The sequence below is a fragment of the Hyla sarda genome, chromosome 13 (genome assembly GCF_029499605.1).
Source record: "Hyla sarda isolate aHylSar1 chromosome 13, aHylSar1.hap1, whole genome shotgun sequence".
Taxonomy (NCBI): domain Eukaryota; kingdom Metazoa; phylum Chordata; class Amphibia; order Anura; family Hylidae; genus Hyla; species Hyla sarda.
In genome coordinates this window covers 30,389,313-30,409,408 of record NC_079201.1, presented here as the reverse complement: position 1 = coordinate 30,409,408, position 20,096 = coordinate 30,389,313, and the positions used below count along the sequence as shown (strand labels likewise).

The window sequence follows — 20,096 nt, the reverse complement described above, 5'->3', positions numbered from 1 at the left end:
CAGTGGTCTTCAACCTGCGGACCTCCAGATGTTGCAAAACTACACTCCGGGCATGCATCCGAGGTCCGCAGCTTGAAGACCACTGATGTAGGCAGTGTTCCCCCACAAACATACAGCCTCCAGCCATATACAGTGTATGGCTGGAGGCTGTATGCCTGTGTACTGCCCACTTCAGTGCTCCGACCACTGCTCCGGCTATAGCAGTAGGTCTCAGGACCGGTGGTCGGAGCACCGAAGATGACGCGCCGCTGGTCACTTACCAAGCTGGCCAGCGCGTGTCTTCCTCCTTCTCTATCCTCCAGTCCTCGACGCCTTTGTTTCCATGGGTGTTTCCAGGGATGTCCCAGCGTGCACTATGTCCTGGCGGCCCTGTGTTTTTAAGCTTAACACGGGGCCGCAGGGAGTTAATAGTGATGGGGGCAATTGCCCCTTTGCTACAGGACGGGCAAACACCGGCTCTGCTCGGGGCCCCGGGCTAGCTCTGTTTGCCTGTCATGTTGCGCCCCCCCTGCCGAACTCCCGGGACTGACTCACCGAAACCCTGGGGTTCGATCGAACCCAGATTCAGAACCACTGGTCTACAGCAATATAAGAAAGCTTTCCACAAATGATATCTTCAGGCCACAGCTTTAGTTATAAAGTATCACTATCATTGAATAGAATTTTTCACATGTCATAGACAAGTTTTAATCGGGTGTGTCTCAGTGCTAAGACCCCCATTTTCCCTCTCTGGAGTAAACGAGCAGGGAACAGTGCTTTACTCCTCTGCTTAAAGGGGTACTCTGGTGGCAAACTTTTTTTTTTTAAATCAACTAGTGCCAGAAAGTTAAACAGATTTGTAAATTACTTCTATTAAAAAATCTTAGTCCTTCCAGTACTTATTAGCTGCTGAATACTACAGCGGAAATTCTTTTCTTTTTGGTAGACAGAGCTCTCTGCTTACATCACGAGCACAGTGCTCTCTGCTGACATCTCTGTCCATTTTAAGAACTGTCCAGAGTAGGAGAAAATCCCCATAGCAAACATATGCTGCTCTGGACAGTTCCTAAAATGGACAGAGGTGTCAGCAGAGAGCACTGTGCTGTGGTCATGATGTCAGCAGAGAGCTCTGTGTTCCAAAAAGAAAAGAATTTCCTCTTTAGTATTCAGCAGCTAATAAGTACTGGAAGGATTAATTTTCTGGCACCATTTGATATGTAAAAAATTTTTTTTTCCACCGGAGTACCCCTTTCAAGCAACTTCAGCCTTAATTAACACCTCCATTACAAGTTTATTACATCTGTCAATAGTAAATTATAACAGAAAAACCCTCTTCAAAAGCATAAGATCTCTCTTATAAAGCATAGAAAGAAAATAGCTGAATATACTCACTGGCGATAGTTGGGAATGATCCCTGATTCTCCATCCTTCATAGTGTAAGCATTAACTCTTTGAGCAAACCACTGACAACGATTCTTGTACATGGTATGAGTGATATGTAATATATCCCCACATTTTACTTGCAGGCCACCCTCCACACGAGCAGGCATTGAAAGGTTTACACGGACATAAAATGAGTCCCCAGAGGTTAATAGGCCACCATCTAAGTTACTCAACAGCTTTCGATAATCTGAAATCAGAAAAAAAAAAATCTTATGTGTCACACCGTCACACCCCCTCCCATAGACTTGCATTGAGGGGGCAGGATGTTGTGTAATGAGGGGCGGGGCTATGACATCATGTGCTCCCGGTGCCGGCTCCAGCGTTCAAAACCGTTTGTTCCAAACGCTGAGCAGCGGGGTACCCTTTAATATCTAAATCTTGACAACTTGTCCAAATTGAGCCCAATGAGCCATTTTCCCTCCCTGGAGTCATGTGACACGTTAGTGTTGTAAGGTCTTAGGTGTCAATGAGGAGCAGGTGTCTTACATTTGGTGTTATTGCTCTCCTACTCTCTAATACTGGTCAATAGAAGTTCAACATGGCACCTCATGATAAAGAACTCTCTGAGGATCTGGAAAAAAGAATTGTCCCTCTAGGCTATAAGAAGATTGCCAAGACCCTGAAACTGAGAACGGTGGCAAGACTGTATGGCCGATCGGCGTTCTCAACCATGTGAACTGTCCTCACGAATACGGACTATCATCTCATAGCTACGCTATCACAGCTAAGTGCAAACCATTGTGTGCTAAGAAATTGATCACAGTGTATACAATATTGTGCAATTACCATGGGACTGTATGTGCAATAAGAGAGTGGACTGTGCAATATATATGATTTGTCTATCTTGAATATATATTGGTGGATGTCAGGACCTCACACACCTGAATCTCTACTACCAGTAACCTGCACAACGTAATAATACATGTGATTACAACGCACTGTGATACAAACGCTAGCACACTAATCAGTCTGAAAGTGACATCTGAACACACCTCAACAAAACACGTAAAAGAAGAGGCTCTGTGACCCGATGGTCCTAGATGTTCACAACAATTGATGGACTGACAGCATAAGAAAAATATAAAGCTGGTGTCATAAATATTGAGTTTTCACATCACAAAAAGGGTGAAGGACTTTTTATCAAGAAATTATAATAAAATCGAGTTTTTTAAAGGTTCCCTTGAATTTTTCACATTTTTTCTACTTATTTTGGGAGACCTCAACCTAACGCTGATACACGTGTATCTGAGAGTAAAGTATATATATATCTTTTTTTTTTCTTGGTCACTGCACATGCACTCACATTTAAAGGAGTAGTCCAGTGGTGAACCCAGTGGTGAACAACTTATCCCCTAGCATAAGGATAGGGGATAAGTTTGAGATTGCGGGGGGTCCGACCGCTGGGGCCCCCTGCGATCTCCTGTACGGGGCCCCGACAGCCCACGTGAAGAGGGCGTGTCGACCTCCACATGAAGCGGCAGCCGACACGCCCCCTCAATACAACTCTATGGCAGAGCCGAAGCGCTCTCCATGGCAATCTCCGGCTCTGCCATAGAGATGTATTGAGGGGGCGTGTCGGCTGCCGCTTCGTGTGGAGGTCGACACCCGCTATCTGGCCGGAGAGCCTGGCCCCCTCGTACAGAGAGATCGCAGGGGGCCCCAGCGGTCGGACCCCTCGCAATCTCAACCTTATCTCCTATCCTTAGGATAGGGGATACGTTTTTAACCACTGGACTACCCCTTTAAGCTCAGAAATGTTTTATTTATACAATTATTGCTTGTTTGGGAACTATTAACCATGAAATATTTCGTGAGATGTTTATGCCAGAATTTTCTGTGAGGTAAAATTTGGTGCAAAAATTGCCAATTTTGGTGCCAAACTCGGCAATTTTGGCACAAAAATAAAAAAAATCCAATATGGCTGCAAAAATTTGTTATTTTGGCACAAAAAAAAGGGTTGCAAAAATGAATTTTCACATATTTTCAAAGCAGCACAAAAGACCTTGTGTGAATAATATCGCTGGAACAGAAATTACATTGGTTTTTGAGAATTTCCCCCACTATTTTTAAAGGAGTACTCCGGCGCGCAGTTGTTTCCTTTTATCCCGTCCGGGCTGCAAAATAAAAGAAAACGCACTTTCTCTTACCTGCCAACGAGCCCTCGGAGCTCCGGTACACTCCGGTACAGGTGTTCGGTCCCCGGGCTGTATTCTTCTTACTTCCTGTTAGCCCGGCACGTCACACGGAGCTTCAGCCTATCACTGGCCGAGGCGGGACATCACTGCGACCGGTGATAGGCTGAAGCTCCGTGTGACGTGCCGGGAATACAGCCCGGGGACCGAACACCTGTACCGGAGCACCGGGGGCTCGTTGGCAGGTAAGAGAAAGTGTGTTTTCTTTTATTTTGCAGCCCGGACGGGATAAAAGGAAAAAAGTGCGTGCCGGAGTACTCCTTTAAAGTTACAATTTACTGTAACATTTAATATAAAGTAAAAGCTTTATTGTTGTAAGACAAAGTACAAAACAACTTTCCTTACCATCCATGTTGCATCGGACAGAAAGGCCACAGAAACCATTCACCCTATTGAGGGTACAGTGGGCATCTTCAAAGGTCATTCTTGCTAGGTCTACTTTATAGGCAGGATTCATAACATCAAAGTCTACCTGTATTGTGAAATTATTCAGATTTATTTAGAAGCATATTTAGGGGAAAACACGTCTCACATTTAAAGGGGTACTCCACTGCTCAGCATTTGAAACAAACTGTTCCGAACACTGGAACCAGGAGCTTGTGACATCATAGCCCCCCCCCCTCAATGCAAGTCTATGGGAAGGGGCGTGACACCACTGTACAAATCACTAGTCAGACCACACATAGAATACTGTGTACAGTACTGGTCAGACCACACATAGAATACTGTGTACAGTACTGGTCAGACCACACATAGAATACTGTGTACAGTACTGGTCAGACCACACATAGAATACTGTGTACAGTACTGGTCAGACCACACATAGAATACTGTGTACAGTACTGGTCAGACCACACATGGAATACTGTGTACAGTACTGGTCAGACCACACATGGAATACTGTGTACAGTACTGGTCAGACCACACATGGAATACTGTGTACAGTACTGGTCAGACCACACATAGAATACTGTGTACAGTACTGGTCAGACCACACATGGAATACTGTGTACAGTACTGGTCAGACCACACATGGAATACTGTGTACAGTACTGGTCAGACCACACATAGAATACTGTGTACAGTACTGGTCAGACCACACATAGAATACTGTGCACAGTACTGGTCAGACCACACATGGAATACTGTGTACAGTACTGGTCAGACCACACATGGAATACTGTGTACAGTACTGGTCAGACTACACATGGAATACTGTGTACAGTACTGGTCAGACCACACATGGAATACTGTGTACAGTACTGGTCAGACCACACATAGAATACTGTGTACAGTACTGGTCAGACCACACATGGAATACTGTGTACAGTACTGGTCAGACCACACATGGAATACTGTGTACAGTACTGGTCAGACCACACATAGAATACTGTGTACAGTACTGGTCAGACCACACATAGAATACTGTGTACAGTACTGGTCAGACCACACATGGAATACTGTGTACAGTACTGGTCAGACCACGCATAGAATACTGTGTACAGTACTGGTGAGACCACGCATGGAATACTATGTACAGTACTGGTCAGACCACACATGGAATACTGTGTACAGTACTGTTCAGACCACACATGGAATACTGTGTACAGTACTGGTCAGACCACACATAGAATACTGTGTACAGTACTGGTCAGACCACACATAGAATACTGTGTACAGTACTGGTCAGACCACACATGGAATACTGTGTACAGTACTGGTCAGACCACACATAGAATACTGTGTACAGTACTGGTGAGACCACGCATGGAATACTGTGTACAGTACTGGTAAGACCACACATAGAATACTGTGTACAGTACTGGTCAGACCACACATGGAATACTGTGTACAGTACTGGTCAGACCACGCATAGAATACTGTGTACAGTACTGGTCAGACCACACATAGAATACTGTGTACAGTACTGGTCAGACCACACATGGAATACTGTGTACAGTACTGGTCAGACCACGCATAGAATACTGTGTACAGTACTGGTGAGACCACGCATGGAATACTATGTACAGTACTGGTCAGACCACACATGGAATACTGTGTACAGTACTGTTCAGACCACACATGGAATACTGTGTACAGTACTGGTCAGACCACACATAGAATACTGTGTACAGTACTGGTCAGACCACACATAGAATACTGTGTACAGTACTGGTCAGACCACACATGGAATACTGTGTACAGTACTGGTCAGACCACACATAGAATACTGTGTACAGTACTGGTGAGACCACGCATGGAATACTGTGTACAGTACTGGTAAGACCACACATAGAATACTGTGTACAGTACTGGTCAGACCACACATGGAATACTGTGTACAGTACTGGTCAGACCACACATAGAATACTGTGTACAGTACTGGTGAGACCACGCATGGAATATTGTGTCTACATTACTGCTCAGACCACACATAGAATACTGTGTACAGTACTGGTCAGACCACACATAGAATACTGTGTACAGTACTAGTCAGACCACACATAGAATACAGTGTACAGTACTGGTCAGACCACACATAGAATACTGTGTACAGTACTGGGCCCCAGTGTACAAGAAAGATATAGTGGAGCTGGAGAGGGTTCAAAGACGGGCAACCAGAGTAATACGGGGAATGGGAGGACTACAGTACCCAGAAAGATTATCAGAACTGGGGTTATTTAGTTAAGAAAAAAGAAGGCTTAGGGGAGACCTAATAACTATGTAGAAATATATCAGGGAGCAGTACAGAGATCTCTCCCATGATCTATTTATACCCATGACTGTATCTATAACAAGGGGGCATCCTCTACTTCTAGAGGAAAGAAGGTTTCTACACCAGCACAGACGGGGGTTCTTTACTGTAAGAGCAGTGAGACTGTGGAATTCTCTCCCAGAGGAGGTGTTCATGGGGAACTCTGTAAAAGAATTCAAAAGTGGTCTGGATACATATTTGGATTTATAGGGACAGATTTATAGGGACAGAAGGTTGATCCAGGGATTCATTCTGATGCCAAATTGGAGTCGGGAAGGAATGTTTCCTTTGTCATAGGGCAACGGGCATCAGCCTCAGGGTTTTTTTTTTTTTTTTTACTTTCTCTGGATCAACACAGTAGGGTCGCAGTAGGGACGTGGGTTGAACTTGGTGGACTCTTGTATTTTTTCAACCTTATGAACTATGTAACTAGAGATGAGCGAACTTACAGTAAATTCGATTCGTCACGAACTTCTCGGCTTGGCAGTTGATGACTTATCCTGCGTAAATTAGTTCAGCCTTCACGTGCTCCGGTGGGCTGGAAAAGGTGGATACATTCCTAGGAAAGAGTCTCCTAGGACTGTATCCACCTTTTCCAGCCCACCGGAGCACCTGAAAGCTGAACTAATTTATGCAGGAAAAGTCATCAACTGCCGTGCCGAGAAGTTCGTGACGAATCGAATTTACTGTAAGTTCGCTCATCTCTATATGTAACTAAGTAATACCACACACAACTTGAGGACAGGAGTGGTGCTGGTTTAGGAAAAAAGCAGCTATGTTTTACTAATCCTGGATAACCCCTTTAAGAAATTTATGGTACTCTGGGTATTGTCAATTTGAATACCACTATACAGTGATCCCTCAACTTACAATGGCCTCAACATACAATAGTTTCAACATACAATGGTCTTTTCTGGACCATTGTAAGTTGAAACCAGACTCAACATACAATGCTACAGACAGTCCAGATCTGTGAAACTTGTCAATGGCCGCGAGAACTGACCAATCAGAATGGGCAATTTACTGGTAAAGCACCTGTATTACTGAAGTGTATGCACTGACTGGTGTCTAGTAGCGCCCCCTACATTACAGGGAGGTATTACATGTTCTGTACTCTTTACCTGTTCCAGGGTTATCTGCTTCTTTGGACACCAGGTGAGGGCGACTCCATGTTACTTTTTTAGGACACTGTGTGTTCTGTACAGGACCCTGAAGAAGCTCCTGTCCTCTACATAGACCAGTGTTTCCCAAAGAGGGTGCCCCCACCTGTTGCAAAACTGCAACTCCCATCATGCCTGGACAGCCTTTGGCTGTCCGGGCATGCTGGGAGTTGTAGTTTTGCAACAGCTGGAGGCACCCTGGTTGGGAAACACTGACATAGACAGTGATTTACAGCTCCCAGCAGATCTTTCTTACTTTTATATGAAAGTATTTGCTTTATCTGTATTAGTTATCTACTTTTTCTTTAATTCTCACGTTTTCCTATATTTGGATGCCATTTTGGGGCTTTAGAACCAATTACCAAGTTTCCATAGAGTTCTGGTCTCAACATACAATGGTTTCAACATACAATGGTCGTCCTGGAACCAATTAATATTGTAACTTGAGGGACCACTGTATAGTAAGTAAATAGCTAAGAGGTTATGGAGCAGTAAACATACTTAAAGAACAAACTACTGCACCATTGAGGACATTAGTAACCATGGACATGTCACTTTTTCCTAACACACATAAAGCAAGTATGAACAGGTAATCGCAAACAAATACATAACTAGGGGTAAGGGGGAAACCAAAAAAACTATAATCAATTGTAATAAAAGAAACGGACAGTCGTCCTGCACTCACTGCAAAAGATCTGGTCACTTTGCTCCCATCTCGGTCTGTTCCTCCGGGCAGGTTGGCAAGGTAGCGTGGGGCGCTCAGAGGCGACTGCCTGCGGTTTCACGCACAAAGATGCGCTTCTTCCGGCTTGCCGGAAGAAGCTCATCTTTGTGCGTGAAACCGCCGGCAGTCGCCCCTGAGCGCCCCACGCTACCTTGCCAGCCCGCCCGGAGAAACAGCCCGAGACGGGAGCCGAGTGACCAGATTTTTTTGCGGTGAGTGCAGGACGACTGTCCGTTTCTTTTATAACAATTGCTGATGTCCACTCTGTATCATCCTAGCACCGCCGTTGGTCGGATTCATCTGGTCACCTGTAGTGTCAGCCCACAATCCATCTCAGGAAGCTGTATTAGGCTGGGTTCACACCACGTTTTTCAAATACGGTTACCGTATACGGTTTTCCGCTAAAAAAAACGTATGGCAAAAACCGTATGCAACCTTATACAACCGTATGACTCCAAATTAAAACGTATACGTTTTTTTCCCCGTACGGTTCTATCCGTTTGCATCAGTTTTTGCCAATGGTTTTGCTATTTTGTTGGAATTAGTTTTCCAGCAATTTAATAAAGTTACTATTGTTCTATTGAAATTCCAATCTGCGCATGTGTCAACTCCAAAAGCGGATTAGAAAAACCGTGTGCAACCGTATTCTGAAATTCTGTGTACGGTCCTCATAGACAACAATGTTAAAAGAACCGCATTCGGTTCGCATACGGTTTTCCAACCGGAGGCAAAAACGTGGTCGACAGCGTTTTTGCCTACGGTTGAAAAATCGGCAAAACCGTATCCGAGGCAAAACGGATGCAACCGTACACAACATTTGGAATACGGTTTACAATGCATTCTCTATGCATACGGTTTCGGATACGGTCGTATACGTTTTTTTGCGGATATCGTTGCTATTTAGTGGCCTTCATCGATAGAATGAGAAGGGATTCTGCTATTTTTCCGCATCAGAAAGCTAAACACGGTATTATTTTTTATTTTTGTCTCTTTCTGATTTTAGTTTTCTGCCCATAATGGTATTGGAGGCCATGCTTTTTAGCACGATTTGTTGTAAATATTTAGGATTAATTGTCTGGTATATTTATGTTAGTGTTCATAAGGGTTTATCTGGATTAGGGTGCATTTCCACTACGATTTGGACATAAGGCTGCCAGATCCAACGGGAAAATGAAAAAACCGTCCGCTGTAGTATCCCCGTCAGAGAGTGACTCCTGCGGCTAATTTTTGAACCGTGTCAGTTTTATTGCCGGACTGGAAACCGCAGATCCAGCAGCCATATGCCCAAATCAAAGTGGTAATGTAGCCTTTATAAGAAATAAATCATCTCCAGCTTTAATGTGTGAGTTTGGTAACTGGTTGAAGCCATTGGGGCTGTATTGGTTTCCATTTTTGAGTCTTGGGTATTCTAGGAAAAAACTTTTTTTTATATATCAACTGGCTCCAGAAAGTTAAACAGAGTTGTAAATGACTTCTATTAAAAAATCTTAATCCTTCCAATAATTATCAGCTGCTGAAGTTGAGTTGTTGTTTTCTGTCTGACAACAGTGCTCTCTGCTGACATCTCTGCTTGTCTTGGGAACTGCACAGAGTAGAAGAGGTTTGCTATGGGGATTTGCTTCTACTCTGGACAGTTCCCGAGACACGTGTCATCAGAGAGCACTTAGACAGAAAAGAACAACTCAACTTCAGCAGCTGATAATTATTGGAAGGATTAAGATTTTTTAATAGAAGTAATTTACAAATCTTTCTGGAGCCAGTTGATATATAAAAAAAAGTTTTTTCCTGGATAACCCCTTTAACCCCTTAAGGACCAAGCCATTTTACACCTTAGGACCAGAGCGTTTTTTGCACATCTGACCACTGTCACTTTAAGCATTAATAACTCTGGGATGCTTTTACCTATCATTCTGATTCTGAGATTGTTTTTTTGTGACATATTCTACTTTATGTTATTGGTAAAATTTTGTCGATACTTGCATCGTTTCTTAGTGAAAAATTCCAAAATTTGAGGAAAAAATTGAAAATTTTGCATTTTTCTAACTTTGAAGCTTTCTGCTTGTAAGGAAAATGGATATTCCAAATCATTTTTTTTTAAATTCACATATACAATATGTCTACTTTATGTTTGCATAATAAAATTGACGTGTTTTTACTTTTGGAAGACATCAGAGGGCTTCAAAGTTCAGCAGCAATTTTCCAATTTTTCAAAAAATTTCCAAAATCACAATTTTTCAGGGACCAGTTCAGGTTTGAAGTGGATTTGAAGGGCTTTCATATTAGAAATACCCCACAAATGACCCCATTATAAAAACTGCAGCCCCCAAAGTATTCAAAATGACATTCAGTCAGCATTTTAACCCTTTAGGTGTTTCACAGGAATAGCAGCAAAGTGAAGGAGAAAATTCACAATCTTAATTTTTTACACTCGCATGTTCTTGTAGACCCAATTTTAGACTTTTTACAAGGGGTAAAAGGAGAAAATGTATACTTATATTTGTAACCCAATTTCTCTTGAGTAAGGACATACCTCATATGTCTATGTAAAGTGTTCGGCGGGCGCAGTAGAGGGCACAGAAGCGAAGGAGCGACAAGGGGATTTTGGAGAGTACGTTTTTCTGAAATGGTTTTTGGGGGGCATGTTGCATTAAGAAGCCCCTATGGTGCCAGAACAGGAAAAAAAAACACATGGCATACCATTTTGGAAACTAGACCCCTTGAGGAACGTAACAAGGAATAAAGTGAACCTTAATACCCCACAGGTGTTTCACGACTTTTGCATATGTAAAAAAATGTAAAAAAAATTTCACTAAAATGTGTGTTTCCCCCCCAATTTCACCTTTATGCAAGGGTTAATAGCAGAAAATACCCCCCAAAATTTGTAACCCCATCTCTTCTGAGTATGGAGGTACCCCATAAGTTGACCTGAAGTGCACTATGGGCGAACTACAATGCTCAGAAGAGAAGGAGTCATATTTGGCTTTTTGAGAGCAAATTTTGCTCGGGGGGCATGTCGCATTTAGGAAGCCCCTATGGTGCCAGGACAGCAAAATAACCTCCACATGGCAAACCATTTTGGAAACTAGACCCCTTGAGGAACGTAACAAGGGGTACAGTGAGCATTTAACCCCCACTGGTGTCTGTCAGATCTTTGGAACAGTGGGCTGTACACATTTTTTTATTTGCACAGCCCACTGTTCCAAAGATCTGTCAGACACCAGTGGGGTGTAAATTCTCACTGCACCCCTCATTACATTCCGTGAGGGGTGTAGTTTCCGAAATGGGGTCACATGTGGGTTTTTTTTTTTGCGTTTGTCAAAACCGCTGTAACAATCAGCCACCCCTGTGCAAATCACCTCAAATGTACATGGCGCACTCTCCCTTCTGGGCCTTGTTGTGTTGTAGTGTTTTTTACTTTTTATTTTATTTTGTGTTAGTGTAATGTAGTGTAGTGTTTTTAGGGTACAGTCACACGGGCGGGGGATTACAGCGAGTTTCCCGCTGCGAGTTTGAGCTGCCGTGCAAAATTTGCTGCATTGCAAACTTGCAGCCTGATACTCACTGTAAGCCCCCTGCCCATGTGAATGTATCCTGTACATTCACAGGGGGGGGGGGGGGGGGGAACCTCCAGCTGTTGCAAAACTACAACTCCCAGCATGCGCAGTCTATCAATGCATGCTGTAGTTATAGTTTTGCAACAGCTGGAGGCACACGGGTTGGGAAACACTGAGTTAGGAAACAGACAATGTTTCCCAACCAGTGTGCCTCCTGTTGTTGCAAAACTACAACTCCCAGCATTCTCAGGCATGCTGGAAGTAGTAGTTCGGCAACATCTTTAGAGCCAGATGTTGCCGAACCACAACTCCCAGCATACTTGGAGTTGTAATTTTGCAACATCTGGAGGATTACAGTTTGCAGACCACTAATACAGTGGTTCCCAATCTGTGCCCTTCCAGATATTGCAAAACTACAACTCCCAGTATGCCAAAATTGTCCAGGCATGCTGGGAGTTGTAGTTCTGCAACATCTGAAGGGCCAGATGTTACAGAACTACAACTCCCAGCATGCCTGGACAGTAAGGGCATGCTGAGGATGTGTAGTTTTGCAACATCTGGAAGGGCACAGTGGTCTCCAAACTGTGGACCTCCAGATGTTGCAAAACTACAACTCCCAGCATGCCCAGACGCCAAGGGCTGTCTGGGCATGCTGGTAGTTGTAATATACAGGGTCCCAATAAAGCAATGTATGTCGCTTTACGGCGACGTGCATTGCTGTAAAGGGCCCGACCGCGGCTGAAGATCAACTCACCTGTCGCCGCCGCCTTCATCGCAGGGATCCGGGTCTTCAGGGACGAGGTAAGTACCGGGGCTGGTCCCCAGCACTCCCCAGTCCCCCGCCGCGTCCTCCTGTCTTCCTCCCGTCCTCTCCGGACTTTCAGGGGCCGGGCAGGACGGGAGTAAGTAAACACCCCCCCCCCCCCTGCGATTGGTCGGTTAACTAACCAACGGATCGCAGGGGATCGGAGGAGGTGGCTGGCTTGCCACCTCGCTCCTATACATTAGCATGGTCCTGGCTGTCTGTGACAACCGGGATCATGCAAAATTACCGGGCGGTCGGGTCCCAGAGACCCGATCAGCCCGGTATCGCCGCAGATCGCAAGGGCGATTTCCCTTGCGAGTTGCGGCGATCGCCGACATGGGGGGCCTACATGGCCCCCCTCGGCGTTTGCCCTGGATGCCTGCTGAAGGATTTCAGCAGGCATCCAGTTCCGATCTCTGCCCGGCGAGCGGCAGGGACCGGAAAAGGCCATGACGTCGTGGGACGTCATTGGTCCTTAAGGCCCAGGGTGCCATGACGTCCCAGGACGTCATTGGTCCTTAAGAGGTTAAAGTGTATGTGAGGGGGCGTGACGGCCGTCACGCCCCCTCCCAAAGACTTGCATAGCGGGGGACGGGGCGTGACATCACACGGGGAGCAGAGTCGTGACGTCATGATACTCCGTCCCTGTGGTCGTCACACGGCAGATTCTGAGCTGGCAGCGTGGCGTAGAAGCTCCCCGAGGTGGGTGCTGAATGCAAGATTGCGGAGGTCCCCAGCGGCGGGACCACCGCAGTCAGACATCTTATCCCCTATTCTTTGGGTAGGGGATAAAATGTCTTAGGGCCAGAGTACCCCTTTAACACCATCTTCAGTTTCCAAAGCCACCTTCCCATAGTCATTTTTAATAAAAAAAACAATAATAATAATAATCTTGTCAAATTTGCTTGTATTTCATCCATAGCTCTTTCCTTTGTCACCCATAGTTCTCTCCAGGTGCGCAATTTTGTGTGCCAATCGGCAATGTAATGCTGCACTTAAAAAGTAGCTGGAAGGCGTATTCCCCAGATAGTAAATGTCCCCCATTGTTTTGAAACGCTGGAATTACTGCAGTTTTTTCTTTAATAAAAATACACATTATTAGAATAAATAAAATGTAGCTTTTTATATCTATTTAGCTGCAGTATTTTAGTTTTCTGTTTACTATGTGTCAAACTTGGCCTAATAGTTGTCCTGTTGCTCCTTTAATTCCCCAAGGATAAGACAGATAAACACTGCACAACCCCATTCGCCGCTAAAAGTGTCACATTGTCCCGTTTGCCTTTACATCTAGTGGCTATTTTGTGATTGTGCAGTACTATATACTACTTGTGCGTGACAACATTTATATGTCTTGGTTGCATTGTTTTCTAAGAAGAATATCCTTTGTCTCACAGTAAACAAAGTAACATACCGCCATGATCTGGTATCCTGGCATTAGTGACATTTCATCAGCAGCGGATTTCGGGGTAACTTGATGGATAAAGATTCCTGTTCTGTTTCCTCCAACTATACTTATTTGTTTTAGCAGGTCATCTCCCTGAAAAGCGATTGTTGTCACTCGACTGGTCATTCTCTGAGCGTATCGCCTCCGTACAGGGCTGCAATTAAAAAAATGCGAATAAATATATTGATTACTGCTATTCATGTGATTATCAAGAAATGGAGGACTCCTCTAGACAACACAGTTCAAACAAATAAATATGTATAAAATTAATTGTATATAAAATATATATATATATATATATATATATATGTATAAATATATTGTTATTAAAGGGGTATTCAAGGAAAAAACTTTATATATATATATATATATATATATGTATATCAACTGGCTTTAGAAAGTTAAACAGATTTGCTATTTAAAAATCTAATCCTTCCAATCATTATCAGTTGCTGAAGTTGAGTTGTTCTTTTCTGTCTGGCAACAGTGCTCTCTCCTGACATCTCTGCTTGTCTCGGGAACTGCACACAATAGAAGAGGTTTGCTATGGGGATTTGTTTTCTACTCTGAACAGTTCCTGAGACAGGTGTCATTAGAGAGCACTTAGACAGAAATGAACAACTCAACTTCAGCAGCTCATTAGTACTGAAAGGATTACGATTTTTTTATTAGAAGTAATTTACAAATCTGTTTAACTTTCTGGAGCCAGTTGATACATATATATATATATATATATATATATATATATATATATATGTATGTAAAAATGTTTTCCTGGATAACCCCTTTAAGCTCTAAATACAAAGCATCCGTTTAAAACACTAATGTTAGTTACTTTGCAACAATTGCGAAAGAATATCACCAGTGCACTTGTAGATAAAGCATAAAGTTAAAGATTGAGTATAGATTATTTAGAATAAATGAAATATATGGAAAACAGATATTCCTTTTTTTTTCCGTCTGTTCAGCGGACAGTAAAGTCTTTCCCACAGTATCTGCATAAATTATTTTGCAGAGTTTTTAGAGGTGATTAGGATGTGAGGATAATTGATAATGTTGAGAAATCACATCAATAGTAGATGTATCAATACATCTCTTAATGTATGAATTCATATGGTACAGTTATCATCCTACAGAAATGGCTACATACAAGGGATATAGGTAGAAGATACGACACTCTCCGTAAGAGTGTGGGTGCACAGTTAGGGTCCAAATCCGTTAACAATCAAAGAGTAACAACGTAGCACACCACTTGCGGTGAATAGAAATGCATGCGACTGCGGTCGCCTTTCACCTACCTACTTACCACACGGGTATTATACCGTTATTTGCTCCTTGATTCTCCTCTCCTCCGCAGCAATCCGGTCTGAGGAAGGTAATTATTGACCGAAACATCATGTTTTTTTTGGATTGCCAGAATAAAACTTATTTCTATTCACCGTAAGTGGTGTGCTACGTTATTACTCTTTGATACATATATTGGATTATATGGCCCTCTGGCCTTCGTCTCAGTCTCCGATCATTGCAGCGCTCTGACAAGCTGCTGCTAGAGATCAGGAGCATCTATTACTTCTAGACAGGAGGACCACAAGTTCAGCCCATGTCCTCTTTATCTAGTGGTTGCCAGTCAAACATGGTAGGTGGGTGCAAACAGGCCAGTGGACAGTACTAAAACAAACATGAACTGGACCTACCAGGGCTTTCGCGGTGCTGGAGAGCCCCCTCCCCTGGGCTTTTGAGCCTCATAAAAAAGACCTTTACCTTGGTGCTGAAAAGGACTATGGAGATAAGAAAGGTAATCCTGGAATTCTGATGACTAGCCCTTTCTTGTTCTTATTTACACCCCTGTTTTCCTGCTTTAGGTTACGTTCTCACATTGATAACTTGCAGCGAGTTCCCCGCTTCATTTCAATGGGTCCGTCGGCAATCTGCAAGTCTGCCACTATCGCAGATTTTCCGAAGACCCATAGTAGGTGTAACGGAGCTGGATGTGGATCCTCTGCCTGAGTGGCTGATGACTCGGACCGTATCGGGGAGCGGAGTGTAAGGTGCCGCTGGTCTTCACCAGAGCTCGCTGCAAGGAAGGATGGGCTTGCTGGGGCAGGCGACACCCAGGTCGCTACCCCCGACACGGCTCAACCACACAGGTAACTGGGGAGGACGAGGAAACGAAGGAAGAAGCAGTAGCGTAGTCAACGTAGCAGAAGGTCAAGGCAGAGCTGCAGGAGCGGAGCGTGGTGAGAGACGGATGGCGGGGACACAGGGACACTGCACTCATGGCCGGTGGTAGCGGCCGGAGCGCAGTGTGTAATAGTAGGGAATGTAAGTGGCATTTGCAGCGGATTTCCTGCAGCGAGAACTGCTGCGAGTTATCAATGTGTGAATGTACTCTAAAAGAATGCTAACTGATTCTACCGGTGACTTCTTCCAAACCATGTAAGCACAGGAATCCATCTTCTTAATTATCCGAACTGTAGTAATTTATTATAAACTGCAACTAGTTTGGGATTTGCCAAATGCGGTGAATGTACGGTTGTCTCATAGTTCCCAAATGGATTTAAAATGATTTGCTCTCTAAATGGAATTTTCCATTGATTGGGACATAACAATGATAATTTATGTTTAGGTTCACACATAGTATTTAGGTGTATGTTTAGCCAAAACCAGGAACCAGAAACCAAAACTTTTCGGATGCCCTCCCTGATAGCTACATTTTCTAGACATAGCCCCAGATTTAATGTTCTGGTGACTGTGATTATTTTGTAAAGTGCAAAACAGTCACAGATCTTTTCACATGTCTAATAAACAAATAAAGAAAGAAAGAAATAGGTAAAAAGATAAATAAATAAATGTTTACTGACCTTTCAAAACAATCAAGATCAAAACCTGAGTGTGAAAGCAGTTCCAAACCTACAAGGAAAGATAATGGATATGGTACAATTTCTGGTTTAAATAACAATTTTTATTTATTTATTTTATAATTTAGTAGTAATGTAAATTGTTAGGCAGCTTTTTATATATTAATGTGCTTATGTCAGGGCTTGACAAATCCTGGGCACCAGGTTGTTGTGAATTTTGTGGTAGGGTCCAGGTTTTTGTCACCCCTTTTTCAACTAGTGTGCATCCCGCAGTTGGCGCTTCGGTCTTATAGGAGTAACACTGAGTGTTGTGGCGGAGTACGGAGTGTCGTGGCGAGGCTGCTTATTGGCTGCAGCAGTCACATGACACCAAATCGCCAACTTAAGACATCTGCTGCTGTACACCAGAGCATCAACCAAAGGAATCTGCTGCTGTACGATGCAAAGGTAAGTAAAAAGTAGTTTTTTTTTTAGTTTTTTTTTAAATGAGATGACACACAGGGGGAGATGAGAGGATACTAATTAGGCTGGGTTCACATATATCAGGCGTCTGGCAGTTTCCCTCTGGTGCGCACCGGAGGGAAACTGATGCTAGAACTGATCTCATTAATTTGAATGGGACAGTTCACAATCATCCAGCATCTCAATTTTGATGCCTGATGGTTGGACACGCTGGAAGGCAATGGACAGGGAAATGCAGTTTTCTGCATTCTCCTGTCCGCTGTGCAAAAACAGTGGACGCCGGATGCCATACAACTGATGACAACTTGTCATCAGTTGTGGCATCAGTTGTGTCTAGACTTAGGCTGAGTTCACCTATGCCGAATGCCGGACATATGTGAACCCAGACAAACAAAAAACTTATGACTGCGACAAATGAGGGAGAGATGGGAGGACAAAAATAACTGTCACACAGGGGGAGATGAGGCGACAGTAATGACTGACACACAGGGGGAGATGAGGGTACATTAATATTTGACACACAAGGGGGAGATGACGGGACAGTAATGAATGTGACACACAGGGGGGAGATGAAAGGGCTCTAATTACTGTGACAAATAAGGGGGAGATGAGGGGGATACTAATGACTGTGACTAGGGATGAGCGAATCAAATCTGATGAAAAATCTGAGGAAAAATTTGATTTGCAACGAATGCGAATATAACTTCATTAAACTCCATTTAGTGTGATCCAGGCCCCAGGGCATCTAAAATGGTGGATCCACATGTGAGGACATGGGGCAAGGAATCCTGGGAAGGCAGGAACAAGGGTAGGCAGGATTACCCTGAATCACATGCAGCATGCATCCTATCAGCAGCCAGCCACCCCTGTGATGTCACAGCCCTATATAATGGCAGCCATCTTGCGGCCAGTCACTTCAGCCCTTTATTGAAGAGAAAGAGAGAGAGGGACAGACAGCAGTGCGTTGCACAGAAAAGCATTTTTAAAGCAGCGATTCACCTCCCAGTCACATCAGTGTTCTATTGCAGAGAGGGACAGGGAGCAGTGTGTGTTGCACAGAAAAGCTTTTTTACAGCAGCGATTCCTCTAAAGCCCAAATCCAGCCTAGAAGCACTGATAGAGAAGGAAATGAGATTGAGAGAGAAAGTGAAATTTTGGGTGTAGTACACGACTGTGTGCTGCAGCACTGGTGTGTACAACAACTGAAAAGCTAATAGTAGCCAGCCAGTTAGGGTGAGCAGAGCACTAAAAGCATGTTTTCCTCTATTAAGTGTAACCTGTGTGTACATCTAAGTGGTGTACCATTTTGTTCCTGTTAAAGTCTTAAAGGGGTACTCCGCTGCTCAACGTTTGGAACAAACTGTTCCGCACGCTGGAGCCAGAGCCGGGAGCTTGTGACATCATAGCCACACCCCCTCATGATGTCACACCCCACCCCCTCAATGTAAGTCTATGGGAGGGTGCATGGCGGCTGTCTCGCCCCCTCCCATAGACTTGCATTGAGGGGGTGGGGCGTGACATCATGAGGGGGTTGGGCTATGACATCACGAGCTCCCGATGCCGTCTCCAGCATTTGGAACAGTTTGTTCTAAACGCTGAGCAGCGGAGTACCCCTTTAAGGGTCTAGATACTGTGAAAGGCCAGCCAAAAGTACACACCTGCTGGTGTTGTAAACAAATACTGTTTTAAGCGTACTGGAGCGCATTGTCCTCCTCTCATAAGTGAATACCACATACGTACATCTAAGTGGTGTACCATTTTGTTCCTGTTAAAGTCTTAAGGGCCTAGATACTGTGAAAGGCCAGGCAAAAGTACACACCTGCTGGTGTTGTAGACAAATACGGTTTTAAGCGTAGTGGAGCGTATTGTACTCCCCTCATATATGCACTAAGTATGTCAGGCAGAGAAGTGCCAGGATGTGCACAGAGGAGTGGCAGAGGCCTAAATTCATTAGGCGGAGGTTGCAGCAGACTAGGGGCGAGTGGCAGCAGAAGTCGCAGTGAGAGGCCTGAGCTCCCGGCATCAGCTAGCGGTCGTGTCTCGACCAGCAACCCATCTGCTATCATCGATTGGTTAACACGGTCATCCACTTCATCACAAGTGACATCTGACACTCCCAGTCAACAGCCGGTGGGTTCCCCAGACACAACTCTCAGTTGGCATGGCCCGGGAGCAGTCCCTGTCCTTTCATTGCCTCTGTCTTATGCTGTTCCCTCTCCACAGAAGTATCTTATGCTGTGCGTTCAGCTCCACTATTTAGTGAGGACGATCTACTAGAGGACAGTCAGCAGCTCCTGCCCAGCCAAGAAGTGGAGAAGACATCTGCCGCTTCCTCCGCTAGGCGGGCAATTAGTGATGAGGAGAGTAGCGTGGGAGGTGGTGTTGTGAGCATTCAGGCTCCTGAAGCAGACACTGTTTAGGAAGCCGATCGCACTTGGGAGCCGGGTGCAGAATGGGCTTCATCATCATCAGGAGTAGAGGGTTGCAGGTTGCCCGTGAGGCAGCAGCTGAGCCAGCCAAGTGGTAGAATAGTTGGCAGTCAGCATGGTGGCAAAAGTGGAAAGTCTGGAGCCAAATGTGCCCGGGGGTAGACCACCTGCTTCGTGGCAGCCTACCTTCCCTGGAGGTAGTGGAACAGGGGTTCCTGGAGTCAGCGGCAGTAGCAGTCAGTTAGTGCAGACTGTTGGTTGGAAAATCAGCTACTTGGCGGTGTGGCAGTT

At 44.4% G+C, this 20,096-nt stretch overlaps 1 protein-coding gene across 1 annotated transcript in view; it reads right to left on the bottom strand.

Annotated features, from left to right (window-relative positions):
- CARD14 (caspase recruitment domain family member 14) overlaps positions 1 to 20,096 on the bottom strand; it is a 104,400-nt gene that overhangs the window by 27,097 nt on the left and 57,207 nt on the right. The window contains exons 12-15 of the mRNA XM_056549913.1: positions 16,918 to 16,966; positions 14,024 to 14,210; positions 3,960 to 4,086; positions 1,372 to 1,609 (exon numbers count right to left, since the gene is read on the bottom strand). Of these exons, the coding sequence (XP_056405888.1) occupies positions 1,372 to 1,609; positions 3,960 to 4,086; positions 14,024 to 14,210; positions 16,918 to 16,966 (601 nt within the window). The remainder of the gene's footprint in view (positions 1 to 1,371; positions 1,610 to 3,959; positions 4,087 to 14,023; positions 14,211 to 16,917; positions 16,967 to 20,096) is intronic.